Below are 27,799 nucleotides of genomic sequence, written 5' to 3'. Positions count from 1 at the left end.
ATGGAGCAACTGACACCCCTCCCCCGGCCGGGGGACCCCGGAAACATGGAGTCATGGGCACTGCCCGCCTGGCAGAGCTGGACTCCAGGCCAGGGGGGCGAACCTGGAGGTGCATCCCCAAGCATTGCCGATACTCCGGCAGCTCTGCGTGTTGGAGAACTGAGGCCTGAGGAGAGCTCCGAGCCCGAGGGAGCCCGAAGCCCCAGGTCTGTGGGGGGCATCCAGCCTGAAAGAACAGAAACTGGGCTGCCCAGCCCCGGGCCGGGAGCATTGAGCTCTGGACTCAGCTGCCAGAGGCTGGAGGGCAAGGAGGTGGAGGCTTTCTCTAAGGTAAGGGTGCTGTGGACGGTTGGGGTCTGCGAGGTCGGGGATCTCACCATGCCCTCCAGCCTGGCATGACACGCAACTTCACCGCCCACCTCTCTTCTCCGGGCCCATCTCTGTCTGTGGGTTCGTCTCTGTGACTGTCTGTCCTCCCTCCTTTGGTCAGGAATCTCACTGGCTCCGTTTTTTGCCATCTGTCTGTCCTTCTGACTCTGCCTTCTCTGTCTACCCCTGGCCCTCCCCCTTCCCCCTCCCTCTGTGAGTCTCTCTCTGACTGTCTGTCTATGTCTGTGTGTCTCCTCTGCAAGTCTCTGTCCTTGGGGGCTGGAGGATACTGGGGGCGTGTGGAGGTGTGTGATGGAATCAGAGTCCAGAGGAAGCAGATTCAGGGGAGGGGGCTCAGTGCTGGGCTGAGCCAGGGAGGACAAGTTTTGGGGTCGGCACGAGCAGTCTCCTGTAGAAGATGGAGGGACCAGGACTTTGGGGGACTCAGGGGCCCTGAGGAACCTGGAGGAGTGCGGATGGGAGCTCGAGCTGGCATTTCCCAAGAGGGGAAGATGGGCAGGGATGGGAAGAATCGAGGACTAGCAGACAGGGTGCCAGGGTTGGGGGACGCTAGTGTCGGCAGGCTGGACTGAACAACCCCTTCTCCTGGGTCTCCTGTGCTCCCCCCGAAGGCCTGAACTGTGTGGGAGAACCTTCTCGTCTCCATGTCTCCTTGGACTGTGGAGGGGGAATGCTTCCCTATGGAGGGCTCTGGTTTCCACAGGTAGGGTGGGTTCCTGAGTCGCTGTGCCCTGTCCTTTCCCATGTCAGGGCAAGCTGAAAATGGGCTTTGGGGACAGGCCCAATCTGGAGCTGCTGAGGGCCGTGGGGGAGCTGCAGCAGCGCTGTGCCATCCTTAAGGAGGAGAACCAGATGCTGGTGAGGCTTGGAAAGCGAGTCCTGGGTCCTGGTTGGCGCTGGGGGGAGGCAGACTCAGACACCCCGGGCCTCTGCCTCGGCGTCCTCCTCATCCCATGAGCATCGCTCCAAGTGGGAGCTCCATGGAGCTGACATGACCCCAAGACCCGGAGAGGGTGAACCCCTACCTAGAGTTGCCAAGAACCCCACTGTGAGCCCAGGACTCTAGCCCAAGGCCCGAGCTGTCTAGGATTGGGTCTGGGGGGTGCTCCCCACATGCCCCAATTCTGGCTGACCCCTTGTCAGAGGAAGAGCAGCTTCCCCGAGACGGAGGAGAAGGTGCGGAGACTGAAGCGGAAGAACGCGGAGCTGGCGGTCATTGCCAAGCGCCTGGAGGAGAGAGCCCAGAAGCTGCAGGAGACTAACCTGCGGGTGGTGAGGCTGGGAAGCCACTGGATGGAGGCTGGGCGACCAGGGAAGAGGGGCGCCAGGGCTGGGCCGGAGAACCAGAACATGACCCCAAGACCCGGAGAGGGTGAACCCCTACCTAGAGTTGCCAAGGACCCCACTGTGAGGCTTGGGAGTCACGGACCCTTAGCACCTAGGAGAGCAGGAACCCAGGGGCTGAGGTGTAGGAAGGGCAAATGCCAGCCAGGCTAGGAGGCTGAGGGTTTCTGGAGCTACAGGAGGGAGGGGAGGGCTGGGCGGGGAGTTCCTGAGCAGGCGGGGAGCAGGATTCTGGATCACCACGTGCTGGTGCTGGCTGCAGCGTCCGCTGAGCTCATCTCTGGGTGCAGATCTGCTGGGGGCAGGGATGAAGACCCATCACAGGGGCAGCCCTCAATTAGCAGCATCCTTTGGGCCTAAACTAGGATGTGCAGTTAACCCTTTCACTCCCGCTTGAGGATGGCAGGGATTGGGTCAAAGGGAGGCTGTTGGTCTCCTGAGGGTAGATGCAGAGCCAGGGTAGAAGCAGGAGGCCACACTTGCAGGTTTTCATCCCAACCCCTCCTGTGAGAGGAGCTGAGGAGTGGGAGGACCGCCCCAGCCCTCAGATGACGTGGGCCTTACCCCTCCTCTGGCCAGGTGAGTGCTCCCATGCCCAGTCCAGGGGCCAGCTTGGAGTTGTGCCGGAAGGCCCTGGCCCGCCAGCGAGCCCGGGACCTCAGTGAGACAGCCAGTGCCCTGCTGGCCAAGGACAAGCAGATCGCTGCCTTGCAGCGGGAGTGCAGGGAGCTGCAGGCCAGGCTCACCCTGGCTGGCAAGGTGCGAGGAGGCCCTGGTCACCCCTTCCAGCTCAGCCCTACACGGGGCCGCCTGCTCGGCAGTGTGGCATGCGGACTGAGATGTTAATGAGATGTAAATAAAGCGAGAAGGTGGAGGCTGCTGGGGAGTAGGTTCCCCTGGCAACGGCCCAGGTGGCAGCGGGGAGAGAAGGAGCCTGAACCGAAGTGGGTGGAGCCATGAGTCCCAGACCTGGGAATTTCTGTGCTCCAGGCTTCAGGCTGCATGCCAGTGGGTCTGACTGTATGAATCCACACATACCTCACACTAGTGTGAAGAGATGTTCTCAAGGCATTTAGCACAGTGCCGGGTACGCCGTGCGTGCCCAGTAAACGAGTTCCTGGGAATATTTGCACACGGGCCAGCGGAAGCATGTGGCTCTGTAAGCATGCATCTATGACCAGGCATGTATGCGTGGGAGGATGTGTACCTTCCCCCGCCCCGGAGCCCCTCCAGTCAGGCGGAGGGCGGGCTCTGCTGGGCATGGCGTGGGGCTGGGCAGGGCTTAGGCCCGACTCCCTTCCTTGTCCCGCGACTCCAGGAGGGCCCCCAGTGGCTCCACGTGCGGGACTTCGACCGGCTGCTGCGGGAGTCCCAGCGGGAGGTGCTGCGGCTGCAGAGGCAGATCGCCCTGCGCAACCAGAGGGAGCCGCCCCCGCCGCCTCGGCCCCCAGGCCGGGCCGCCCCGGCCGGAGCAGGGGCGCCCGCCCCCGGGGCCCCGGGAGAGGTGAGCGCCGGCGCATGGGCAGGTGTGTGGGTGTGCGGAGATGGGGGTGGGAGCGGCTCGGGGCCGCTCAGGGCCCCGACGACGCGGTGGTGGCGTGCGCACTGCAAGGGCTTGGGGGACTGTCCCCAGCAGGGAGCAGGGTCCTCTGCCCGGCCCCCGGGGCTCGTACCTGCGCCGCGCCCGCCCCCAGGGGCTCGAGGTCCGCCCTCCGCAGGCCTGAGGCCCGCGGCCCGCCCCGCCGCCCCTGCCGTGCCGCCAGTGGTACGGCCCGGCTGCAAATCCCCGGTTGCCCTGGCAGCCACCCGGGGCCCAGCCCGCGCCGCCGCCTCCCGCCGCAGCCGCCGCAGCGCGGGGACGCCCCCTTCAGCGCCCGCCTGGTCCGTCAGGCCCGGCCCGGCTACTCGGGGGCGGCAGTGTGTCCGCCCCCAGCTCCAGGTACGGGCGACCCTCACTGGGCGCCGGGCTGAGGTGGCCCCTGGTCCGAGGGCTAGGGACCCCGCTCCGGACCCCCAGGACCTAGACGTCTGGCTCCTCTCCATCCTCTGTACTGGGCAGCACTTAGGTCCGCCTCCTTCCGGGAAGAGGGGAGGGAGAAGGGACCTCCTGGCGACCAAGGCCTCAGGGTGTGGGATGCTTCTTGCTCAGATTTTGCCCCTCTGCCTGGCCCAGAGAGGGAGATGCATCGCCCATCAAGACCTGTCCTCCTCCGGAGTTTGCCCCGATAACTGGGACGTGCAATAGTGTGGGCTTGGTGGAAGCTGGGAGGAGGGTCTGGCCAGGTCTGCAGGCTCTGGGCCGAGCCCAGATTCTATGGATCCATAACCCTTAGCTCTGGGGACACCACATCCCTGGGGGCCCAGGCAGCCTCCTAGTTCTCTGCCAGTCGCCGAAGGACACCGAGGACAGCTATTGAGCGCAGAGCAGGGCTGGAAGCTAAAAAGGGAAAGCTTTGGCCTGGATAAGGGACCCATCTCCCAGGGCACGCGTGGGTCTCAGGATCTCAAAGCACTGTGTCTGGAGGACACGGGGGTGCGGCCTCTGCTCTTCCACATCAGCTGGAGATGAGGGGGTACGGTGGGGGGCAGACGGCACCCCTACTTCCCGGGCAGGGATCTCTTTGCTGACCGTGAGATGGGGTGGGACCCTCCCTCAGACAGGTGGGGCTGGGGGTAGGCTGCCCTGAGGCCCTCTTCTCAGGTGCCAGCTCTCTGCCCCTGGCCATTTCCAGGCCACGCCCCAGGAGGATGTGGACAACCCACCCGTGGTCCTAGGGGAGCCAGAGACACAGCAGAGGGTGCAGCAGCTGGTAAGTCCCAGGTCGAGGGCTGGAGGAGACCCATTCTGGGTGGATCTGCCTTCCCAGCTGAGGAGCTCCATTCTGACCTCGCAGGAATCAGAGCTCAGCAAGAAGCGGAAGAAATGCGAGAGCCTGGAGCAGGAAGCCCGGAAAAAGCAGAGGCGATGTGAGGAGCTGGTGAGCGCCCAGCCTGGAGGGCCTCCCGGGGGGCCAGCTCCACCCTTCCCTCAGGCCAGCCCGGTGGTGGGCTCCCCTCAGCTCTGCTTTGCTTCCCTCCTGCCCAGGGAGTGCGCTTGTCCTCCCGTTCTGCGGGGCTCCCCTTTCCTGGCTGATGCGGGTTCCAGGTCGGGGAGGGCAGTGTCCTCTGTGTGGGGAGAGGAGGAAGGTGGGCGCTGGGACCCTCCCCAGAGGTCCTCTGGTCTCGCAGGAACTGCAGCTGAGGGAAGCCCAGAGTGAGAATGCCCGCCTCGTGGAGGAGAACTCCCGGCTCAGTGGGAGAGCCACGGAGAAGGAGCAGGTAGCGGCTCTGCCCAGGTCCTGCTAGGCCCCTGGTCCTCCACCCACCACCCCGGACTGGGCTAGAGTATGACGCATCCTCTTACCCCTGGCGAGGATGCTGGGGGTTGAGGCTCACACCCTGCACTCCCTGGCGCTGCCCGCTCTCCAGGTGGAATGGGAGAACGTGGAGCTGAGGGGCCAGCTCCTGGGAGTGACGCAGGAGAGGGACTCGGCCCTTCTCAAGAGCCGGGGCCTGCAGAGCAAGCTGGAGAGCCTGGAGCAGGTGCTGAAGGTGAGGGGCCTGTGTGTGGGGGGGGCGGGGGGCATCGGTCCCTGGCACAGGGAGAAAGTGGGACGGTGGCCCTCTGTGGGGCACTGGGGTGTAGGCCGAGTCCTGGTGCCGCTGGCCCTTCCCTTCTCTAGCCTCAGTTTCCTTTTCGACAGAGAGTATCTGGAACACACGGTGTCTGAGGCACCCTCACCTTCGATCTTCTATAGGAACAGTAGAGCAGGGCTTGGGCCTTGACGCGGGCTCTTGCGTTTCAGCACATGCGGGAGGTGGCCCAGCGGAGGCGGCAGCTGGAGGCGGAGCACGCGCAGGCTCGGCTTAGCTTGCAGGAGAAGCAGGAGGAGGTCCGGAGCCTGCAGCGGGTGGGTGCAGGGTTGGGGGGGCCGAGCGGGGAAGGGTGGTAGGTTGCCGGACCCCGGCTTTACCGTCACTCGGCCAGTGGGTATTTCCTGAGAACCCACTGTGTGCCAGGCACCGTGCCGGGCACTGGAGGGACCGGGAGGGGGCCAAGGTCAGGTCCCTGACCGATCAGCAAGTAAACAGATCCAGGAGTGAGACGATCCCAGTCACGGACAAGCGCAGTGGGGGAAGTGACCAGGGTGATGTGACACAGAGTGGCTGGGATGGGGTGAGCGGCCTCTTTAGAGAGCTCGGCAAGGAAGGCCTCTAATACCTCAGGGGCCAGAAGGAGCCAGCTGATGAGCACTCCAGGGAAGGGGAATAGATGTGCCAATGCCCTGCGGCAGGAAGGAGCTTGGGGGTGCAGACCAGTGCGGCTAGAACGTGGTAGGATGGAGGCAACAGCCGGAGTGGGCAAGAGCCAGATCACATCAGGCCTCAGAGGTCACGGGAAGGGTTTGGATATTTTGCTCTCTGAGTAGTTAGAAGCTGTTGAAAGGTCCTGAGCAGGGGAGTGGCATGATCTGATTCATCATTTTAGAGGATCGCGCTGGCAGCACGGCGGAGGATGGACGGGGCAGTGGGCACGGAAACAGGGCCGTCAGCTGCCGGGTGGCTGCAGGGGTCCAGGCGGGAGATGGTGGCTGTCTGGATTAGGGTGTAGCAACACAGATGGAAGGAAGTGGATAGATGTGGAATATTATTTTGGGCACAGAACTGACAGGATTCACCATGGGATTCCAGTTGAGTGCCCGTTCTTTCACCCATGTGCTGACTAAGTGGAGGGTGAGGCCTTTCACTCTCCAGGAGTGAGGGATGAAGGCCCTCAGATGTGAGAGGCAGGGAATCCTGAGTTCTGTTTTGGCCAACTTCGGGCTGTGTGTTAAACACTCAAGTGGAGATGTCCGTAGACAGCTGGGTTTATGAGTCTCGGGTCCTGGGGACGCTGGTCTTGGAGACAGGTTTTGGAGTATTCAGTGTGTCTAGTCGGGTGACTCGAGGGGACCCTTTGGGAGAGAGTAAAAGCAGGCCCAGCACTGTGCCCTGCGGCGCCCTAACGCTCCAGAGGGGTAGAAGATGAACCGGCAGCAGAGGCTGAGGAAGAGCGTCGAGAGGAGGGAAACCCTGGGGCAGGAGGTCCCGGGAAGAGAGAAGCAGCCTGAGGCCCCTCTCGACCCTGTTGCGCTCTGACTCCATTCCGGGTGGGGGTCAGTGGGAGGAGGCCTCGGCCCCTTCCCAGCCCCCTTCCCTCTTTCTCCCCCGTCCTCTCCCCTCCTCCCCTTTCTCTCTCCCTTCGCCCTCCCTACCCTCCCCCATTCCATCACACTCTATCCCACCCCCATTCCTCATCCTTCTCCTCTAGCGTTTTGCCTCCTCCCACCTGTAGGCCCAGGCGGAAGCCCAGAGGGAACACGAAGGGGCCGTGCAGCTGCTGGAGGTGGGTCCCTGGGGGTGGCCATTAGCTCTGCCCGCTTCGGGGAGGCTGGAGAGGTTCAGAGAGCGCTGGAATGGGTGGCGTGGGTGTGTGGGGAGTGGGCTCCCAGGAAGGGCCCCTAAGTGCTCTGGGGCCTGGGGGGGATCCCCTCCCCCTTTGGCCCTGCAATATCCTTCCTTCCCTTTAGCAATTGCTTAGTCAGTCTAGGGAGCTGACTGGGCGGGGTCCGCTTGGGTCCCTCCTTCCTTCCCTCCCTCTCCGGGCAATGACCTCCAGGGTAAGGCTTCTAACCTTCCTCTGTGCTTTCCTCCCCTGCCACAGTCTACCCTGGATTCCATGCAGGTACGTCCTCCTGATTCCCCACCTCCCTGCGGGGGGGCCTCCCCAACACCTCTCCAGGCTGGCCGAGCTGCGTCTCCTCCCTTAGGTCTAAGGGGTTCCAACCCTCATGTCCAACGACGGGGGTGCGACTGGTAGCAGACCTGAGACTCCGTAGATGGGCTGGGATTCTCACAGGACATGTGGGCCACCGCCTCGTCCCAGATCTGCCACTGTGCTTGGCACACACAGGCCCTGCCCTCCTCTAAAACCTAGCCGCTGAGACCTCGAGGAAGTCCCTCGCCCGTCTAACCCATGATCTCCTTGACGGGGACTCTCCTGATCCCTGAGAAAAATTCCTGGGAATTGGTTCATTCCTGTCACAAAGATATCCCTGGCCCCCGTGTGGGATCTCTCCGGGGACTTCTCTGAGGGCAGGGATTTGGGTCACTGACTGTGGCAGGGTGACAAGCCACGGAGCTGAGAAAACTGCTGAAGTGATACTGTGGTGGTGGTGGGGGTAGGGCGACCCCTTTGGGCCAAGAAAGCAGCCACAAGCAGGAAGTGCCGCTGCCTGGGGCACGAGGCCTTGCTGCGAGAGTCAGGGCTGGGAGTGAGGCTGGCCCACAGCTCCCGGTCTTTACCCTCAGCTGCCCACTATTCGGGGCAGTGGGGCAGCCAGGCTGAGGGTTGGTGCCCAGGCCTAGGGGCTGGGCAGATGTGATCTGAAGCCTAGTGCGGGGCTGTGTGGAGATGGCACAGCTTGGATCTGGCAGCTTTGGTGGGTCTTGTGGCTTATTGTGGGTCTTGGCCCAGGTCCGGGTTCGAGAGCTGGAGGAGCAGTGCCGCAGCCAGACCGAGCGCTTCAGCCTCCTGGCGCAGGAGCTCCAGGCCTTCCGCCTGCACCCGGGCCCCTTGGATCTGCTCACCTCCGCCCTGGGCTACAGTACCCTTGGGGACCGCCCGCCAGCCCCCTGCTGCTGCTCCACCCCCCAGCCCTGCCGGGGGTCTGGCCCCAAAGGTAAGGTAGACCCCAGTGACATTAGCCTGGAATCCCCAGGTCTGGGGTTTTTTGTAGAGAGCAGAACTCAGGGTCAGAGAAGGTTAGCAACTCACCCACAATCACACAGCAAGTTAGAGCCAGGTGTGGCTTGAGCCAGGCTCCACTGGGGAGAAAACAAGCCCGCGGGGAGCACCTCGGCCCGCTGCTCCTCCCCTTCAACAGGGTCTCTGTGGCCGTGGCTGGGAGGTGGGCACTAGGAGTCAGTAGCAGGCAGTATGGGCTGGTGAAGAGCCAGCTGGGCTTCAGTCGGATCTCGTGGTCCCAGCTCCACTCACATAACAGTTCTTGATGCTGCTAACGCTCTGTGGGCCGCGTGTTCTGAGCTGTAAGACAGGAGCATCCAATGCACCTCATCAAGCTGCTCTGAGGAGCCCATGAATTAATATATGTAAATCACCTCCACCTCCACTTCGTAAGTTCCCCCCCCCCACACCCAGTATTTCCCTTCTTGTAAGGAAACTTGGCCGTGGAGGGCCTGAGCCCTAGATCCAAGAGGACCCTTGGTCCCTGGTCGCTCCTCAGGCCACAGACCCCAAGGCTACGTGTCATCTTTTCTTTAGACCTTGACCTCCCGCCAGGCTCCCCAGGGCGCTGCACCCCAAAGTCTTCCGAGCCTGCCCCTGCCACCCTTGCTGGGGGCCCCCGAAGGACGGCCAAGAAGGCAGAGTCTCTCTCCAACTCCTCTCGCTCCGAGTCCATCCACAACAGCCCCAAGTCATGCCCTACGCCCGAGGTCAGTGCTGGGGCGGGGCCTGGGGTCTGGCTCTGCTGTGGGGAAGGGGGGTGGGGAGGTGACCCAGGAGTTGGGTGGCCGCTGGCCCGTGTGGGGTCCCAGGTGGAGCCAGGCCCCGGGAGAGAGGGGCCCGTGGATTCCTCCCGGTGGGCGGGGAGCTCAGGTGGGGCCCATCCCACCCTCCTGCAAGCCCTCCCTTGGGGCCGCCCAGCCCCACCCCTCTGGGGCCCAGAGAGGCCCTAGAGTCCTGGGCTGGATGGAGGCAGGCACTTTGGCGCCAGGATGCACCTAATGAGGCTGGTCCTGAGTGCCTGTGGCAGAAGCAGGCGGTCCTTTGAGAAGGAGCACAGGTTCCGGGGTTCAGGTCCCAGCTTTGTCCCAGGCAAGTCGCTGCCTCTTTCTGGGCTTCGGTTCCCTTGTCTGCATTTGGAACTAATAACCCCGCCCCGTGAGGCTGCTGTGAGGATTACGTGAAAAAATACAAGGGTGGTACCTCCCTCGGTGCCGGGCACACCGTAGACGCTTAACGTGTGGCAGCTGTTACCACTACCGACTTCTCTGGTGTCGCTCACAACCCCTCTGATCACCTCATCCCTCTCTCTACCTTCCAAACCCCGGGAAGTGGGTGGGCCGGGAGGGCGGTCAGGAGCAGCCCTGCCGTCGCGGGTGGTTTCGGGGGCTAGAACCCGGCCGCGGCCTCTACTGCCCCCTCGTGGGATGGAGCGGTGGTGCTGGCTTTGGATGCCCCGGTTTCCGCTCCCGGTACCCTCGTCACGGGGCCTTCTCGGCCCCTTCTGCCCCCTGGCCTCCAGCTCTCCACCATCCGAGTGCTTGGCGGCGTGTTTACCTTAAAGAGACAGACTGTCGTGGGACACCCTCCCCAGCCCCTCCGCCACCGGTGTGGCTGGCCCCCTCTCCGATGGGGAAAGTGGTCTTATTTACTGGGCTGGTGCAGAAAAGAGGCCGGGGCTCAGGGAGGGATCTAGTGTACCCCGCCCCACCCTCCGTCCCTTGAGCCAGGGCACCTGGGCTCCGCCAGGCCCTGCCGGCTCAGGTGCTGAGTTAGAAAACATCGGGCCCATCGCTGCCGGCCTTGCCCAGCATCTGCTCAGTTTCTCTTCTCAAAACGGTGGGTCCTCCTCTGCCTGCTTTGCCTTTGGCCCCTGGGTCCTGGAGGGGACTGGCCCTTTCTGCGTGTCCGCAGGTGGACACAGCCAGCGAGGTGGAGGAGCTGGAGGCAGACAGCGTCTCCCTGCCGCCAGCAGCCCCGGAGGGCAGCCGGGGAGGAGCCAGGATCCAGGTCTTCCTCGCTCGCTACAGGTGGGCCCTCACCCCTGCTCCCCATTTCCCCAGCACTTGGGCTGTAAGGGAGGGGGGGCCGGTGAAGAGCGCGGCCTCTGGAGACGGCGGGGGTGGGGCAGGGACCCCAGCGGGACATGCCCTCTTAGCCTCGTTGGGCTGGGGTGGGCGCAGTGGGTGCTCCACGTGGTTAAAGGGGGACAACCAAGTCTCCGCAGAGGCCGAGTGCACTGGCGGGGAGGACACGGGACACGGAGACAGAACGTCAGTCGCTGTCCTCCTCCTCCTCCTCTCCACCTCCCCCAACAGCTACAACCCCTTCGAGGGCCCCAATGAGAACCCAGAGGCAGAACTTCCGCTCACGGCTGGCGAGTACATCTACATCTATGGCAACATGGACGAGGATGGCTTCTTTGAAGGTAGGAAGGCGGGGGGGTCGTTCCGTCCATCCGCCTGCTTTGAAGCTCCTCTTCCCGAAGACCTCCACCCATCTGTATGCTCTCAGCCCACTGTAACTTCTCAGGCTCAGTGGAAAGGCATCCAGAGACCCGGCAGCCCGCGGGGAAAGGGAACGGAAGGGCTGTGGGAGCAGCTGGTCTGACTCCAGACCTGCCCAGAGCAAGACAGGGCCTACGACGGTCCAGGTGGCGGACAGCATGCCACAGGGAATGTCGGCTAAGTTCACTCTTGTGCTGGCAGACAGGGCATGGCAGCGCTTAGCACGAGTGACCTCGAGGTCAGGCATGTGGCATAGATCTGATGCTGGACCCCAATCAGGGTGGGGAGGAGGAATCAGGGTCCAGAGCCCAGGAAAGGGTGTTAACAAGTGGTTAGCGGTTGTCAGGGCCCAGGCAGGGCGTGAGCTTCAGGGCAGTTCTACAGCGCCCATGGGATGGGGCAACCGCGGCAGATGCCCCATTACTGAGACTGGGCAACAGGGCGGGGCCTGCAGAAGAAATGGCCTGGGAGACTCCACACGGTGGCCCTGGCCAGGCACCAGGCTGCATCCTTCCACAGTAGGGAGGATGGCACCGTACGGAGACTGGGATGCGGGCTGGACAGGGCAGGGTGAGGGCTGCAGCCGTGGGTGGGGATTTAGGAAAGCGGTTAGGTCTGGGCCTGTAACACGCAAAGCTTTCAGAGCCTGCTCAGTCTCTCCTCCTTGGGCCCCGCGCCTGCTGTTTGAGTAGGTGCTGGGAATGATGGTGAACAGCTCAATTCTCCATAAGGATGGATAATGGAGAGCAAGATTAAATAGCTCCTGGGAAAATGCTTTTTTTAATTAAAAAAATAATAATAAAAACACCAACACCTTTTTTTGGAGGGGGGCAGCTAAAACATAAATATTAACTAATTACTAGAATTTGAACTATGCAATTTGGGTTAGATTGAAAGGCATGTAGACAACTGGGTGTAGGATGCCCTATTCCTCCTTCTCATACTTCAGCTAAGTGACTGCTTCATCTGTGTCTGGTCCCCCCTGGGCTGCTCTCAGTGGCTCAAGCTTCAGGGGCACGAGACTGACTCTGGCCCAGGCTCCAGCACCAGCCTTTCAGGGCTGTGGATCTGCTTAGTGTGATGGTTCTTACCGTTAACCTCACACCCCATAGTGTTAGTGCTTATGTTAATTTCCTAGGGTTTCTGTAACAAATTTCCACCAACTGGGTGGCTTAAAACAACCGAAATGTGTTCTCTCACAGTTCTGGAGGCCAGAAGTGTGAAATCAAGTTGTTGGCAGGGCCACACTCCCCCCCTGGAGGCTCTAGGGGAGAGTCTGTTCCTTGCCTCTTTCAGTTTCTGGTGGGTCCAGGTGTTCCTTGCTTGTGACCACATCGCTCCAGTCTCTGCATCTGTGGGCACATTTCCTCCTCTTCTCTCAGTGTCTCTCCCTATGTGTCTCTTCTAGGGACACTTGTCATTGGATTTAGGGCCCACCCAGATAGTCTGGGATGATTTCATCTCAAGCTCCTTAACTTAATTGCATTTGCAAAGACACTTTTCCCAAATATGGTCACATTCATAGGATCCAGGGTTTAGGATGTGGACATATTTGGGGGAGGCCACCTTTCAACCCACTACGGTGCTCACGTTATCTAATTTATTGAAAGTCCCTTTTGTTTCTTCTTCAAGTTTCCTTACTTTTTGTTTTTCCCTCCTAGCATAAGTAGAGAGAGAGGGTGTTGGGGAACTTACGCGCCTTCCTGCAGCTCAGGCCTGCCTACACCCCCCAAACCCTGGCCCTCGCTCCTCCTTTCCCCCAGTAAGGCACACCAGCCGCCAGCTCATCTGTGCCCCGGGAATCTTTCTCCTTCTCCCAAATGGGCTGTGGCGTGACAGGCTGTGTGTCCAATTTCCTGTCTTTCTGAGGTCTCACAAACAAAGAACAAACGCTTTATAATACTTTATTGCCAAGTGTTGCGGGCAACTGGCACAGGGTAACAGAACTTACCTTCAGTCGCTGTCTGAACTGACTGCCAGTCATGCTCCTGGACCCAGGCCTGCTGTGGGTCTCAACCCCTTCTAGAACCCACAGGGGATTCCTTTCTAAACTGGCAGGTATGTCTTCTGTGTCTAAAGATTCCTTCCTAGACTCTGACCAGATGGGCGTCCCTCTCCCTTTGAGGATGTCTGTTTTCCACACAGGGAAGTTGAGGGGCACCCCCTCCCTCACTCCTCAGGCCTGTGTAAAATGACAGTTTTCGAACATACGGAAAAACTAAATAGTACGATGAATACCTAGGTACTCACCACCTAGATTCAACAGTTGTTAACATTTTGTCATAATTGCCTTTTCTGTATGTAGGTTAAAAAGATGATTGAAAAGCAAGTTGTAGACAGATGGTATTTTACCCAGACATACTTCAACATGCATCTCCTTCTAAGGACATTCTTCTGCATCCTTGCAGCATCACCTGGGAGCTCGTGAGAAATGCAAAATCTCAGCCCCACCCAGACCGAGCTGAGTTAGAATCTATATTTTAACAAATCTCCAGGTGATTCATATGCACATTAAAATGTAAGGTGCCTGTCCTATATAACTACAATACTGTTATCACACAAATGAGAATTAACAGTAACTCCCTAATCCAGATCTTGACTGCTCCTGTCTTTTAAAAAGCGCTGACAGGTAAATGTTGATCTGAACCAGACGCTTAAGGTCACCCACTAACCACTGCTAAAATGCATTTATTGGACTGCTTTTTCTCTACCTCCTCTCTGTCTTCCCCTCCCCTGCCCTCCCGCCACCAGGGGAGCTCATGGATGGCCGAAGGGGCCTGGTCCCTTCCAATTTTGTAGAGCGTGTGTCCGACGACGACCTCGTGGCCTCCCTGCCTCCAGAGCTGGCTGATCTGTCCCACAGTTCAGGCCCTGAACTCAGTTTCCTGAGTGGCGGCGCGGACGGCAGCAGCAGCGGGGGCCAGAGCAGCGGGGGACGCGGCCAGCCCAGGGCAGAGGAAGAGGCTGCGGGGGCCGAGCTCAGGCTGAGCCCCTCGCCTGAGCGCCTGGGTGAGCCCCCTGCCGCGCCTCACCCCCGCTGTCTGGCTGTCCTCGAGCAGCTGGCCCACAGCGTGGTGCTGGCCTGGGAGCCGCCTCCTGAATGCGTGGAGCTGCGTGGCTACCACGTCTGTGTGAATGGGGAGCTGCGGCAGGCCCTGGGGCCCGGGGCGCCCCCCACGGCTGTGCTTGAGAATCTGGACCTGCAGACTGGGCCCCTCCGTGTCTCTGTTCAGGCCCTGACCAGCTGGGGCGGCTCTGACCCTCTGCGCTGTTGCTTGGTGCTAGGGGCCCGGGCCGGGGTGGCACCTAGCCAGCTGCGGGTCCATCGACTGACAGCCACGTCCGCTGAGATCACCTGGGCGCCCGGCAATAGCAGCTTGGCCCATGCCGTCTACCTCAATGGGGAGGAGTGCCCGTCCGCCCGCCCTGGCACCTACTGGGCCACTTTCTGCCACCTGCGGCCTGGTACGCTCTATCAGGCCCGAGTGGAGGCTCAGCTCCCACCTCGAGGGACCTGGGAACCAGGCTTGGAGAGGCCAGAGCAACGGGCTGCCACCCTGCAGTTCACCACACTCCCAGCAGGTAGGTGGGCCTGGGCACCTGGTGTCTTTAACACCTGGGAGGTCAGGCCACGGGTGGTGGCCGAAGGGGAGACTGGTGCTACCTGCGTTTTTAGAGAAACGGCAAAGTGGGCTGTTAACGTCCGGCAGGGAGTGTGCTGCGTTATTGGGTCTTGTGCCCCCCTCCCCCCAGGCCCACCTGATGCCCCCCTGGACGTGCAGATTGAGCCAGGGCCCTCGCCTGGAGTCCTCATCGTCAGCTGGCTCCCGGTGACAATCGATGCTGCTGGTACCTCCAACGGCGTCCGGGTCACAGGCTACGCCATTTATGCTGATGGGCAGAAGGTATGCCCTGGGGACTGCCCACCTGGACCCTGGGATCGAGATGTGGGTCTCTCCTCGCCATGCTCAGAGGCCTAGTCTCCCCAACCTGGCACAGAGGCTGCCTGGCCCTGGCATTTGGGCACTAAGTAGCAGATTGGTTAAGAGCATGGGCTCTGGTAGCAGGTGACTGGGATTCCACCACTGAAACCACGTGGCCAGGAGGCTTAGATGAGACGTGGCACGCCAAGGGCGCCGTGCCTGGCATGATGCTAGTCACGGTGGTTGGTGGTCACGGAGTCCTCACACCTGGCCACCTCAGCCTCCCTTTCCTGTGCTGTGCTCCTTCCACCCTGCAGATCATGGAGGTGGCCTCCCCCACGGCAGGCAGCGTGCTGGTGGAGTTGTCGCAGCTGCAGCTGCTGCAGGCGTGCCGCGCGGTGGCCGTGCGCACCATGTCGCCCCACGGCGAGTCGGCCGACTCCATCCCGGCTCCCGTCGCCCCCGCCCTGGCTGAGGCCTCCTCGCCAGCCAGGGTCTCCTGCCCCTCCCCACGACTGGGCTCGGAGGCCAGACTGCCCCTTGCTCCAGCCTCCCCAGGGCCTGGAGACCCCAGCTCTCCCCTCCGGTGCCCCAACCCCTGTGGAACTCGAGAGCCCCCCGGGGGCTCCCCAGCAAGCTCTCCCGGAGAGACGCCAAAAGGATCCTCAGAGGAGCCCCCAGTGCCTGGCTCTCAGGTACCCTGCTCGGGAGAGAAGGGGGGCAGGTAGAGACTGGGAGAAGGATCTGGCGCTTGGGCCCTTCCTCAGTGCCTGCCATTCCAGGAGGAGGCTGGGGCAGCTGTGCTGGGTGCCCCAGGGGACAGGAAGGCCAGTGAGGCAACCTTGGGAGAGCGAGTTCCTGGCCCTGCAGCTTCCCCCCTGGCCGAGGAGGAGGCTGAGTGGACCGCAGGAGAGGCCTGCCCGGCCCCTGGCTCCACCCAGGGAGCGCTGGCCCAGAGGCTGCCCTGTGCTGAGGCCTGCCGTGCAGGAGACACGGGGCCTGGGCTGAGGCCCAGGGCTGAGGTACGGGGCTGGGGACACTGGGCCACCTCAAGGAATCGAGGCCCCCCTCCCTGCCCTCTGCCAGCCCAGGTCTGGCTGTCCTCTCTGCTTGTCCTCTGCTCTGGTCCGTGCTCTATGTCTGGCCAGCTCTCTGTCACTTTGTCTTCCAGGTTTCTTTCCATTTTGGCTGCCATCCTCCTCCTTCCCCACCCCCTGCTCTGCGTCCCCCCCCCCCCGTTTGGGGCAGGACCCTGTCTCCCTCTGCCAAGGGACCCCGTTCATTCTGGCTGGGGCTGACGCTGCCAAAGCGCCCTCCCTCACCTCCCCGTTCTTCTCCTTTGGCCTCTTGCAGAGAGAGGACACGGCCGAGCTTGGGGTCCGTCTGGGGAACTCCCTTGTGGACCATGGCCGCAACTCAGACCTGTCAGACATCCAAGAGGAGGAGGAGGCGGAGGCCGAGGAGCTGGGTGTCAGGACTTGCTCCTTCCAGAAGCAGGTTGCTGGCAACAGCCTCAGGGACACTGGGGCCAAGGTAACGGGGTGAGGAGGGACTGGTGGGCCCTAGACCTCGGGTTCTGGGGGCCTCTGCCCTACGTGTCCGCAGCGGCTCCACTGCCACCGAGTGCCGGCAACATTCTAGGTGTGTGGCCTGGGCCCTGTCCTGAGCAGCAGATAGGAAGTGGCTCAGGCTTGGCCTCCGCCCTCCTGGAAAGAAAGGAGAGAATGAGGCGCTCTCTTCTGTAACGTCTCCCCATCAAACCCACCAGACGCAGCGCCCTGGCCATCCGAGAGCTCGTGCTGGGAGCTTCCTAGGAGGGGGTGGGAGGCCTCCCTGCTGTTACAGGCATGGCCTGTTCCCTGACGCTTATACCCCTCGGGATCCCAGCAGCTGGGCAGCCCGCTCTTGAGTGTGCCCCCTAATTCTTCCTCTGGCTCTGCCCCGGACATGCTGTGTGGCTTTGGGCCAGCCTCTCGCTCTGGTCTTTCCTCTCGGAGGAAGCTGAGAGAGGGCTATGGGTTACCTGAAACCCCTGGCCTCATTTGAGGGCAAAGGTCACAGCTCTGTCCTTTTCCCACGGACCTCTCTTCCCTGCCGCCCTCCCCGCCTCCCCCCAGCCCCAGCCCCAGCCCGACCCCTTCTGTGAGACTGACAGCGACGAGGAGGTCTTGGAGCAGATCCTGGAGCTGCCTCTCCGGCAGTTCTGCAGCAAGAAGCTCTTTAGCATCCCTGAGGAGGAGGAGGGAGAGGACGAGGAGGACGAGAGGATGCGGGGGACAGGCTCTTCTTCCCGAGGCCCTGGCCCGCCTGAGCCTGCACTCCTGGGGCTGGGCTGTGACAGTGGTCGGCCCCGAGGGCCTGGCCTATGTCCTTTGTCTCCCGAGCCCTCCAGGGCTGGGGACCGCCTGGAGGACATGCCTGGACTAGTTGGTGGGAGCAGCTGGAGAAAAGGAAGTGGCTCCCCCGAGAAGCCCCCCAACCGCAGGCGGTCCCCAGATCCCCGTGAACACTGCAGCCGGCTTCTCAGCAACGGCGGGTCCCAGGCCTCTGGACGACCAGGCCCCGCCCGGGAGAGGGGCGGCCCCCCCGTGGGCGAGGGCACCAGGGCTGGACCGGAGGCTGGTGGGAGAGGGCGGCCGGCCCCTTCGAGGAGGTGCCCCCGTGGCCCAGCCCCAGAATCGGGCCTGGCCAGCTGCCTCTCCCCCAAGTGCTTGGAAATCAGCATCGAATATGATTCTGAGGATGAGCGAGAGACGGGCGGCGGGGGCATCAGCGCCACCAGCTCCCGCTACCTCGGAGATGGGGAGGCGTGGGGTGCAGCACCCGCGGGGAGGCCCAGGGGGCCTCCGAAGGCCGATTCAGGCCCCAGCCCCTACCCACGCCTCCCGGCCTGGGAGAAAGGGGAGCCAGAGCGGAGAGGCCGCAGTGCAGCTGGCAGAGCCACGGAGTCGCCCTCCCGGGTCCGTGCCCTCTCCCCACGCCGGGCAGCCCCCCGCCTGCTGCCGCCTGGTGGCCCTGCTTGCTGCCCACCGGCCGCTCCCATTCCACGCTGCCGCCTCCATCAGCAGAGGTGGGGCTGGGCCTCCGGGTTCCCTCACCTGCCTCTTCCCACCCACATTCCACTGCTTTGCTGCTTCTGCCAGTCGGAACTGGGACGCACAATATTCTGTGGCCATAAGTCGCCAATTGCCGCCAGCCAGCCCCTTGCCTTTGGGCCGGGGGGCCCTCTCCTCTGCTTAGCTAGTTACGTCTCCAGGACACTGACTGTGATGGCCCGCATCACCCGGCCCCGACACCGAGAAGAGGCGCTCCTCTCCCACGCTCCGCGGCCAGCTCTCAGACCTAACCTTAGTCCCTCTACTGCACTCATCTGCTAAGGTGGCCCTCCTGCCCTTCCTCCCCACGTGGGGGCGTCTGATGCCTCCAGTGAGGTTGGGCCACGGCTCCAGGAGAGGAACGTGTGTCCCTGCTCTGCTGTGCCGCTTTCGCTGACCGGGCTGAGCTGGGGGAGCGCTTGCGGGGTCCTGCCCCTGCTGCGGTGCCCGCCAGAGGGCGGTGTGTCACTTCTGCCGTCTGTTGCCCTCTCTTTGCAGGCAGCAGAGACGGGGGAGCCCAGAGGGCAGGACGGCTCTGGGCGGAGGGGCCCCCAGCGGAGAGGGGGCCGGGCCCCCAGGCCAGGCTCCGTGGAGCTGGGTGAGCACCTGTGGGGGCGCTGGGCCAGGCTGAGGGGGCTTTCCTGTCCCCTTGGCCAGAGCTTACTGCCACTGCTCTCCCCGACAGCCCCTCCGAGGAGCCCTCCAGGAGAAGCACTGGCTTGCCAGGACCTACCTGTCCGGGTCTTTGTGGCTCTGTTCGACTATGACCCCGTGTCGATGTCTCCCAACCCTGATGCCGGGGAAGAGGAGCTCCCGTTCCAGGAGGGCCAGATCCTGAAGGTGACCGACTCACTCTCTGGTCCCCCTTCCTCCCTCCTTTCCTGCGCTGGGGGTACGATAGCCACGCGTGGGTGAGAACACGGCTTCTAGAGCCAGGTGATGGGGGGCTGGGTCCTGATTCTGCCACATCTAGCTGTGAAACGTTGAGGAGATTAGCTAACGCCTCTGGGCCACATTGGTAAAATGGGGATAATATTAAGTGTCTCCCTCACAGGGCTGTTTGAGGATGAAATGATTCAGTACCCACAGAGCCCTGAAGCTGCCTGGCGCATAGCACAACGTGATAACGGCTGCTGTTAGCATTGTAACTTTTATTGTGCCTCCAAGTATTTATTGAAGGCTTTCGGCTATGGCTCTGAGGTCAGGGGGATCTAGTCTGGGCCGGACTGGGGGGGACGGATGTGCAGATAGTGGGTGACGACCACACGGAAAGGGCTGTTTTCTGTCGTCCCTCTGATCCCTATTCTTGGCTATTTCCCCCATCTCCTGTTCCACAACAGGTACAGCACCCTTCTGCAGTCCCGAGTGTGGTGCTGTGAGCTCGGGGCCTCGGGTGCAGGGAGCAAGCTGAACTGGCCTCCTGACACAACGGGTCTTCTTCGCGTCCAGGTGTTTGGGGACAAGGATGCCGATGGCTTCTATCGGGGTGAAGGCGGGGGCCGGATGGGCTACATCCCCTGCAACATGGTGTCCGAGGTGACTGCGGACAGTCCTGCAGGGAGACGGCAGCTGCTCCAGCGGGGCCGTTTGTCCCCAGATGTTCTCGTCGAGGGTTCAGGTATGACCTGCTCCTGCCCCCGCCCCCCCACTTCCTGCCACCACAGTGCCAACCCCAACACCGCCCCCGCCCAGAGCAGTTTGTATGTCTGGAGTGGCCGAGGTGCCTGCTTGGTCCAGAGTCTGGCAGAGCCACTGGGGCCCTCAGAGACTGAGGCCAGTGTGGCTGCAGCAGTGAGCTTGCTGCCTGGAATGGGGGTTCACTGCCTAGGCGACGGGCCCTGTATTTTGGATCCGGGAGGTGGGGCATGAGAGAGGAATGCCCTTCGACGCTCTAGTGCAGGAGCCTTGGTACAGCCCCGAGAGAAGACTGAAGTCACTGTCCGTCTCCCTCCCTCGCCTGGGTTTCTCTCTGACATCTGCTTGCCTTCCTGGACCAGGGAACGGTCCCTTTGTCTACTCCGCAGCTCGCACAGCTGGGCCTCCCCCCAAGCCCCGCCGCTCCAAGAAAGGTGGGTGAGACCCCCTTCTCCCTCGGGGGCCTGTGAGGATGGGAGGGTGGGGACACTACGTGGCTCCCTGGGGAGACACAGGGGAGGTCTTGAGCAGGTTCAGGGAATCGGGCCAGACCTTCATCCCCAGCCACCCCTACAGTGGGCAGCTTCATTCTAAGGGAGATGGGCAGTGGTTTGCTGGGACCTCTGTTCCAGAAAGCACCCGACTGTAAAGTCTCTGCCAGCTGGAGCGAGTCACTTACCCCTTCTGGGCCTTAGTTCACTGCGAGAACCAAAGGGCTGGGCTGATGTGTGAGCGTCCTCCTCCTGCATCCCTTGTGTGAGGCTGATCATCCTGCCCGCCCTGCACCAGCACCCCCCCTCCCCCGCCCCCAAAGAAGAGGGATGTGAGGGGCGGGGCTCACAGTCATATTCTCTCCACAGCTGAGTCGGAAGGCCCTGCCCAGCCCTGTGCAGGTGAGGGGCCTCCCTGTGCAGCGGAGACTGGGGAGAGAGACGGGGCGGGGCAGCCCCTCCGACCTCTCCCCAGGGGCTACGACTAGCGGGCAGGTGGTGAATAGGGGTCGGCAGGCCTCCAGTGCCAAGGATAGTCGGGGGTGGGGGAGGCTCTAGAGAGAGTCCTGAGTCTTCTCCCCCTCCCCCTCCAGGCGCCCCCCAGCTGGTCTCCTCTCCTGGCCTGAAAGCTCACCGCTCCATGGTGGCTGCATTTGACTACAACCCCCGAGAGAGCTCCCCCAACATGGATGTGGAGGTGAGGACCCTCGGATAGAGCCCAGCCACGCTGGGTGGTGGCAGAGCCTCCCCGGGCCTGACACGTGCCTCTTGGTCTCTCCGTAGGCAGAGTTGCCCTTCCGGGCAGGGGACGTGATCACTGTGTTCGGGGGCATGGACGATGATGGTTTCTACTATGTGAGAACATGGGGGTGGGGGGGGGGGTGCCCAAGAGGGCTCTCCCAGAGCCAGGGAGGGGGATGAGCAAGGGTTCCTGACGGAAGCCCGGAGGAGTGGACCAGGTAGCCTCCCATGAGAGTGACGTTGACCCCAGGCCGTCCCCCGGGGGCTCCAGGGTCAAGGGGGTGGGGGCGAGGCCTCTCCTGGTCTTAGTCTCAGCATCTCCTCCCCAGGGGGAACTGAATGGACAACGGGGCCTGGTTCCATCCAACTTCTTGGAGGGCCCTGGGCCTGAGGCAGGCGGTGCAGACAGGGAGCCCGGGACACCCCAGGCCGAGGGGCAGGTGAGGACCGGGGCTCCCGGCTCAGCAGTTGGGTCTCTATGCTGCTGGTGTGGTTGGAGGGGGGCAGGGGTGGGCAGGGCGGCGGCGTGCGAGGAGTGCAGCCGGGCAGTGGTCCAGGTGCGCACTGCGCCCAGGGCGGGGCTGCGAGCTACCGCCAGAGGGAGCCCAGCCCGGGTGGCTCCCTCCCAGCGTGTGCCCCTCTGTGCAGTGGGGTGAGGCCGAGACCTTGATCCCCAGCTGCCCACACCCCCGGCCAGTGCAGGTGAGGGGCCCTGCGGAAAAGGACCCTCAAGCCTCCCACACCTCTAGCCGTCATAGCCCCTGGTACAGGGACCCTCCCCACCCCACTGCTGCATCTCTCTGTCTCCCAGGTACCTTTTGAAGCCAGATGCCCAGCAAGGCCCAGCTTCCTGGGTGGGTGGAGTACAATTAAGCTCCAGGTTCACGGGGCAGGGAGAGGGTGAGGAGGCCAGGCGCCAAACGGAAAGCCCTGGGTCTCCATGTGCGATCGTTCCAAAGGCAGGGGCTATGCAAAGCAGCACCTGCCCCTAAGGCCTGGTGACCTGGGCGACCTGGTGACCGGGTGGAGAGCGTATGGTCTGGCCGTAACCCATCTCCTCTCTTTGTTCCCTGTTCTTCAGAGAACGAGGAGGAGGCGAGTCCAGTGCTAGATGGAGATAGATATATGCAGAGAAAGCGACATGTAAGTGGGGACCGACCCCCTATGTCCACGTCACCCTACTCCTCGTGTCACCATAATCAGACGGCGCTCCTTTGTCTCAGACAGCGGAGCTGAGCTGGCTTTTCCACCTTCTTCCAGGCAACAGGGGACGGAGCTCTTGCCGTGAGCCAGATTTGGGCCTAGGATCAGCCCCTCCCCTTGCTTTACTCTGGGCAATGCCAGCTGCCACAGGAATACATGTCATCCTAAGATATAATGTCCCATATTAGCTGAGTCCTCATATTCTATAGCCCATGCGGCTTATAGAATATTATGTGACATTCATATGGCTCATCAGTATATTATGATACTATACGACTGTGGTATTATAATATTGTGATTATTATTGGTGACAGATGGATGACACTAACGCCACCAGTAATAACCGTCTCCCCCACCACAGTCTCCTCTGTATCATGACCTGTTAGGGAATCAGATGCATGATTTTATGTCCAACTCTCCATTTTCTCCGCTGGGGGGCATAAACGGGGAGGCTTAAACAGTTGGAGTCCGTAGATAACCCCAGACCATTCATCTCTGGGGCTCAGAGTCTCCCTCCATTTGCTTCCCCAGCAACCCCTCCCTCCTGGGAGCCCTGGGAGGGGGTGGGAAGGGCCTACGCCCGCTCCGCCCCACCCCGGCCAGCCATCAGCCCTGGCTGGTTGGCAAGAAACTCTTGGACCTCTGGGTGCTGGCAGAGCTCTTTGTGGGCGGCCCTGCCACATCACCAGGGTCTTAGGTGAGGGCGGGCCCCAGGCTGGGCACCCAGCACCTGCCAGCAGACTGCCAGGCTCTGGTGGGAGCGGGGGTTTGAGGAAGGGAGTGGGGGGCAGGGGATGGAGAACACACAGGCTGGCAGGAGCGGACGGGGCTGTACCAGGCACAGGAGGTCGCAGAGTGGATGTGGGAATTTGGCGGGTAGCGGGGAGGCTTGCTCGTGGCTCTCGTTTGCCCAGCTGCTGTTCTTAGGCCACTAACCGCACAGTCTGGGTGGGCCTGTGGCAGAGGGAGCCACTCACGGTGGCAAACCGAGCGAGGAGGAGATTCTGCAAGGGAGCCGTGGTAAGGGAGGGGCTACAGCCTCCAGAGCTGTGGTGGGCGCGGAGCGCCGCCCGACCGTGAGGCCCCTCTGGCCCCGGGCTCCCTGCAGCCCTCTCGGGGGCCATTCAGGGAAGAGTCTCCATCTCCTCCCCGTGGGGTGGGCACTCCGCCACTCCCTGAAGGCCCTCGGACGCCGCGTCTGCTGGCCTGTGCGGGCCTGCTCCTCCGTCTGTGCGCTGTGCAGGAACCACCGTTCCTGGAGGGTGGCGCCCTCCTGCGTCCCCGTCCCTGCTCTCCCTTCGGTTGGGAGGGGATGCCGTGGGGGCTTTGGAGCACCCAACCCGAGGGCCGAGTCCAAGGACTCCTGAGCCCAGCATCCTACAGAGAAACCCAGAGAAGGGGAGGGGCTTGCCCAGGTCCAAGTGAACAGAGCAGAAATGAGACCCCACGTCCGTCCCCTCCGACTCCCAGCTCAGTGCTCCCTCAGCATCATCGCGCCCGTTTGCCTCTCCGCGCTCTGTGGGGGCCAGTAGCCAGGCGGTGGGTTTTGGTTTGCGACCGTGGTTCCGTGACCTGGGGTCTGCAGGCCCCTGAGGTTGTGGCGGAACGGAGGCGGGTTGGGTTGGCTGTCAGGCCCTGACCTTGCCCCTTTTCTCTCCCATTCTAGCACTGGGCCAGCTCAACACAAGGGCCCCCAGCGCCCCCAGGCTGGCCCTGTGCTCCTGGCCCTGGCCGCTTCGCCGGAATTGAATGGGGGGGGGGCGCCACAGGGCCCGGGCAAGAAGGTGTGGGGTCTCCTCTCCAAGGGGAAGCAGCTCCTCAGGAAACTGGGCTCTGGGAAGAAGGAGTGACGCTGCATCCCGTCCTGCAGGCCCGAGGCCCCGGTGCACTGTCCTGGCTGCTTGGGGAAGGCCCTGGACTCTCATTCTCCCGAGCCAGCGCTCTGGCACTCGGGTGGGAATTATACTCGGTGAAGGTCAGAGCTAGATGAGCCCTTGCGGATGAGTCCTCTGGATGGGCATCTTCCTCTGACAGGAGGGCAGCCTGAGCCGCAGCGTGCGGAAGCGAGTCGGCCACAGGGGCTGAGCGCCTGGGTCACAGAGCCAGGCCTGGCTGTGGACTCGTGACTCCTGGTTCTCCCACCTCCGCCTGGTGTCCAGCATGCGATGCTAGTCCCTTCTTGGCCTCCACACGCCTGGCCCGGGGACCCTGTTCCCTCCGACGGCGCTGGCCATCCTCACCAAGACTTCCCTCCCTGAAGGAGAGTTTGCGCTGGATTCTGCCGAGCCCCCCACCCCCGGGCGGGCAGGGGCGTGGAGCCGTGTATATATGTACATACTCAGTGCCTCAGCCCAGCTTCCTCCGTCTCCCTTCCACTGCGCAGGCCCGGGAAGGACAAAGGCCAAGCCAAAGCGGGCCTGACCCCGCCCCGTAGCGCTCCCCTCCCGCCAGCCGCCCTCCTGGCCTGAGCCCCGGGCCAGCCGGCAGAAAGCAGGAGTTGGGTTTGCCTTACTTTGCTCATCAGATTCAACTTCTCTTTTGCATCGTTTTCCTCTGGCCTGTGTTGGAGTCGGGGGCCTGGGGAAGAGGACAGATTTATGCAGCTATTTTCATACATTCCCTGTTCAGACTGGGGTGGGGGGGCTCTCCCCCCTTACCCTAGCCACCTCCCCCCACTCCCCCTCCGGCTGGGTGAGTGTCTCTGCATGTTTCCTTTGCTGTGGTGGGAGACTGACTGTTGGACTGAATGCCCCCTCCCCACCTTGGTCTTCAGGGGTGTGGAATGGTGGGGGCGTTTGTTTAAAGAGACATTTTATTATAATAAAGTCTATTTTCACAAAACCCATGCTGGGCTCTACCTGGGATGAAGGACTCCTGAGGGGCGGGTCATGGTGGGCTTCGGACTCCACTTTAGAACCGAGAAGTTAACATCTGAAGGTGACTGGGATAAAACTAATGAACACCAAGAAGACCAAGCAGCCCTGGAATTCTCTTCCTAGGAAGGTTTGGCAGCTTCCTGAGTTCCTGGTTGCAGGGCCAGGTGTTCGGAGTTGGGTCAGGGTCCTGGAGGAAGAAAGTGACCTGGGAAGCGGGTGGGGAGACAGGAAGAGAGAAGGCACCTGTTTCAAGGTGGTGGACTGAACTGATTACATGCTGCAATCTTGATTCTCCTGGACCAAATTCATAGGAATAGTAGAGGTAAAAAAACCCAGCCAAACATGCAGATAAACAACATACATAGTTCCATTTGAGGAAGGAGGACACCCAATAGACTAGAAACAGCAGGATTTCAGAAAGGACCGAAAACAGATGGGAGATCACACTCAGAAACCTCCAAGCAGGGCACCTGTGGGAGAATTCTGCACAGAGCTCCAAGCCTAGAGGTGGCACAAACAGCAGAAGGACCACAGGGGCAGTGACAGCGTGATTAGTTGGGGTTCTATGTGGGGAGCCACCAGGCCGATGGTTGCACATTCTCCTTTTCTCCATGGGCCAAGGGGCAAAGGTGAGGATGGCTGCCCTTAGGTGAGAATAGTGGGAGTGGCAGCTTGGATCAGAGCATGTGGGATCTTCCCGGGCCAGGGCTCGAACCCATGTCCCCTGTGCTGGCAGGCGGATTCTTAACCACTGCGCCACCAGGGAAGCCCCAGAAACACAACTGTTTTTTGTATTTTGGCCTTGTATGCTGCAGCCTTACTAAACTCACTTATTAGTTCTAGTAACCTTTTTATGGATTCCCTAGAATTCTCTACATATGTGATCATATTGTATATGAACAAAGACAGTTTTACTTCTTCCTTTCAAATTTTGATGTCTTTAATTTCTTTTTCTTGCCTCACTGCACCAATAGAACTTCCAGTACAATGCTTAATAGAAATAACAGGAAAGGACACACTTGCTTTGTTCCTGGTCTTAGGGAGAAACCATTCGGTCTTTCTCTCTTATGATGTCAGTGATAGGGGTTTTTTTTGTAGATGCCCTTTGCTGGGTTTGAGGCAGTTCTCTTCTATCCCTCGTTTGCAGAGAGGGTTTTTTTTGCTTTTTTTGTTTTTGTTTTTGTTTTTGTTTTTTTAAAGAGAATCAGCATTAAATCAAAACTACAATAAAGTATCAAAAAGTCTGCAAATAATAAATGCTGCAGAGGGTGTGGAGAAAAGGGAACCTTCCTACACTGTTGGTGGGAATGTAAATTGGTGCAGCCACTATGGAGAACAGTATGGAGGTTCCTTAAAAAACTAAAATAGAATTACCATATGATCCAGCAATCCCACTCCTGGGTACATCCAGAGAAAATCATAATTCAAAAAGAGTCATGCACCCCAATGTTCATAGCAGCACTATTTACAGTAGCCAAGACAATGGAAGCAACCTAAATGTCCATCGACAGATGAATGGATAAAGAAGATGTGGTATACATACACAATGGAATATTAGTCATAAAAAAGAATGAAATAATGCCATTTGCAGCAACATGGATAGACCTAGAGATTATTATACTAAGCCTGAAGTAAGTCAGACAAAGACAAATATCATATGGTATCACTTATATGCTGAATCTAAAGTCTGATACAAATGACTTTATTTGCAAAACAGAAATAGACTCACAGACGTAGAAAACAAACTTACAGGGACTTCCCTGGTGGTCCAGTGGTTAAGAATCCACCTGCCAATGCAGGGGACACGGGTTCGAGCCCTGGTCTGGGAAGATTCCCACATGTCGCGGAGCAACGAAGCCCATGCGCCACAACTACTGAGCCTGCGCTCTAGAGCCCACGAGCTACAACTACTGAAGCCAGCATGCCTAGAGCCTGCGCTCCGCGACAAGAGAAGCCACTGCAATGAGAAGACTGAGCACCACAATGAAGAGTAGCCCCCGCTCTTCGCAGCTAGAGAAAGCCCGCGCGCAGCAACAAAGACCCAATGCAGCCATAAATAAATAAATAAATAAATAAATAAATAAATAAATAAATTTAAAAAAAAAAAAGAAAGAAAGAAAACCTACTTATGGTTACCAAAGGAGAAAGGGGAGGGAGGGATAAATTAGGAGTTTGGGATTAACTTATACATACTACTATACGTAAAATAGATAATCAACTACGACCTACTGTATAGCACAGGGAATTGTACTCAATATTTTGTAATAACCTGTAAGGGAAAAGAATCTGAAAAAAATAGATATATATGTATGTATAACTGAATCACTTTGCTGTACACCTGAAACGAATACAACATTGTAAAATAACTATACTTCAATAAAAATAAATAAATTTTTAAAAAGAATCAGCATTAATTAATTTATTTATTTATTTATTTATTTTGCGGTACGCGGGCCTCTCACTGCTGTGGCCTCTCCTGTTGCGGAGCACAGGCTCCGGACGCGCAGGCCCAGTGGCCATGGCTCACGGGCCCAGCCGCTCCGCGGCATGTGGGATCCTCCCGGACCGGGGCACCAACCCGCGTCGCCTGCATTGGCAGGTGGACTCTCAACCACTGTGCCACCGGGGAAGCCCCTAATTTATTTTTAATTGAAGTATAGTTGATATACAATGTTGTAATAGTTTCTGGTGTACAGCAAAGTGATTCAGTTACATATATATACATATATATACACACATATATATATATTCGTTTTTGGATTCTTTTC

General features: G+C 60.4%; 1 protein-coding gene across 1 annotated transcript; it reads left to right on the top strand.

Moving 5' to 3' along the window:
* TSPOAP1 (TSPO associated protein 1) lies at nt 1-24,956 on the top strand (the record flags this gene model as incomplete). The annotated part of the gene is made up of 32 exons (XM_081220404.1): nt 1-330; nt 1,141-1,248; nt 1,534-1,662; nt 2,314-2,493; nt 3,053-3,238; nt 4,467-4,544; nt 4,629-4,712; nt 4,963-5,052; nt 5,203-5,325; nt 5,580-5,684; nt 7,109-7,159; nt 7,478-7,498; nt 8,291-8,495; nt 9,098-9,270; nt 10,475-10,590; nt 10,879-10,988; nt 13,819-14,649; nt 14,821-14,972; nt 15,308-15,685; nt 15,773-16,012; nt 16,344-16,523; nt 17,114-17,954; nt 18,588-18,683; nt 18,771-18,925; nt 19,535-19,703; nt 20,083-20,154; nt 20,581-20,613; nt 20,805-20,908; nt 20,995-21,066; nt 21,282-21,392; nt 22,034-22,095; nt 24,539-24,956. 31 exons carry the CDS (start codon nt 1-3, stop codon nt 22,061-22,063), a joined length of 5,553 nt encoding a protein of 1,850 aa, XP_081076530.1. The 3' UTR covers nt 22,064-22,095; nt 24,539-24,956.
* Nucleotides 24,957-27,799: the final 2,843 nt, after the last annotated feature.

This window comes from Mesoplodon bidens (genome assembly GCF_964165515.1).
Source record: "Mesoplodon bidens genome assembly, chromosome: 19".
In the NCBI taxonomy this organism is placed as follows: domain Eukaryota; kingdom Metazoa; phylum Chordata; class Mammalia; order Artiodactyla; family Ziphiidae; genus Mesoplodon; species Mesoplodon bidens.
This window is presented reverse-complemented; position numbering and strand designations above follow the sequence as displayed.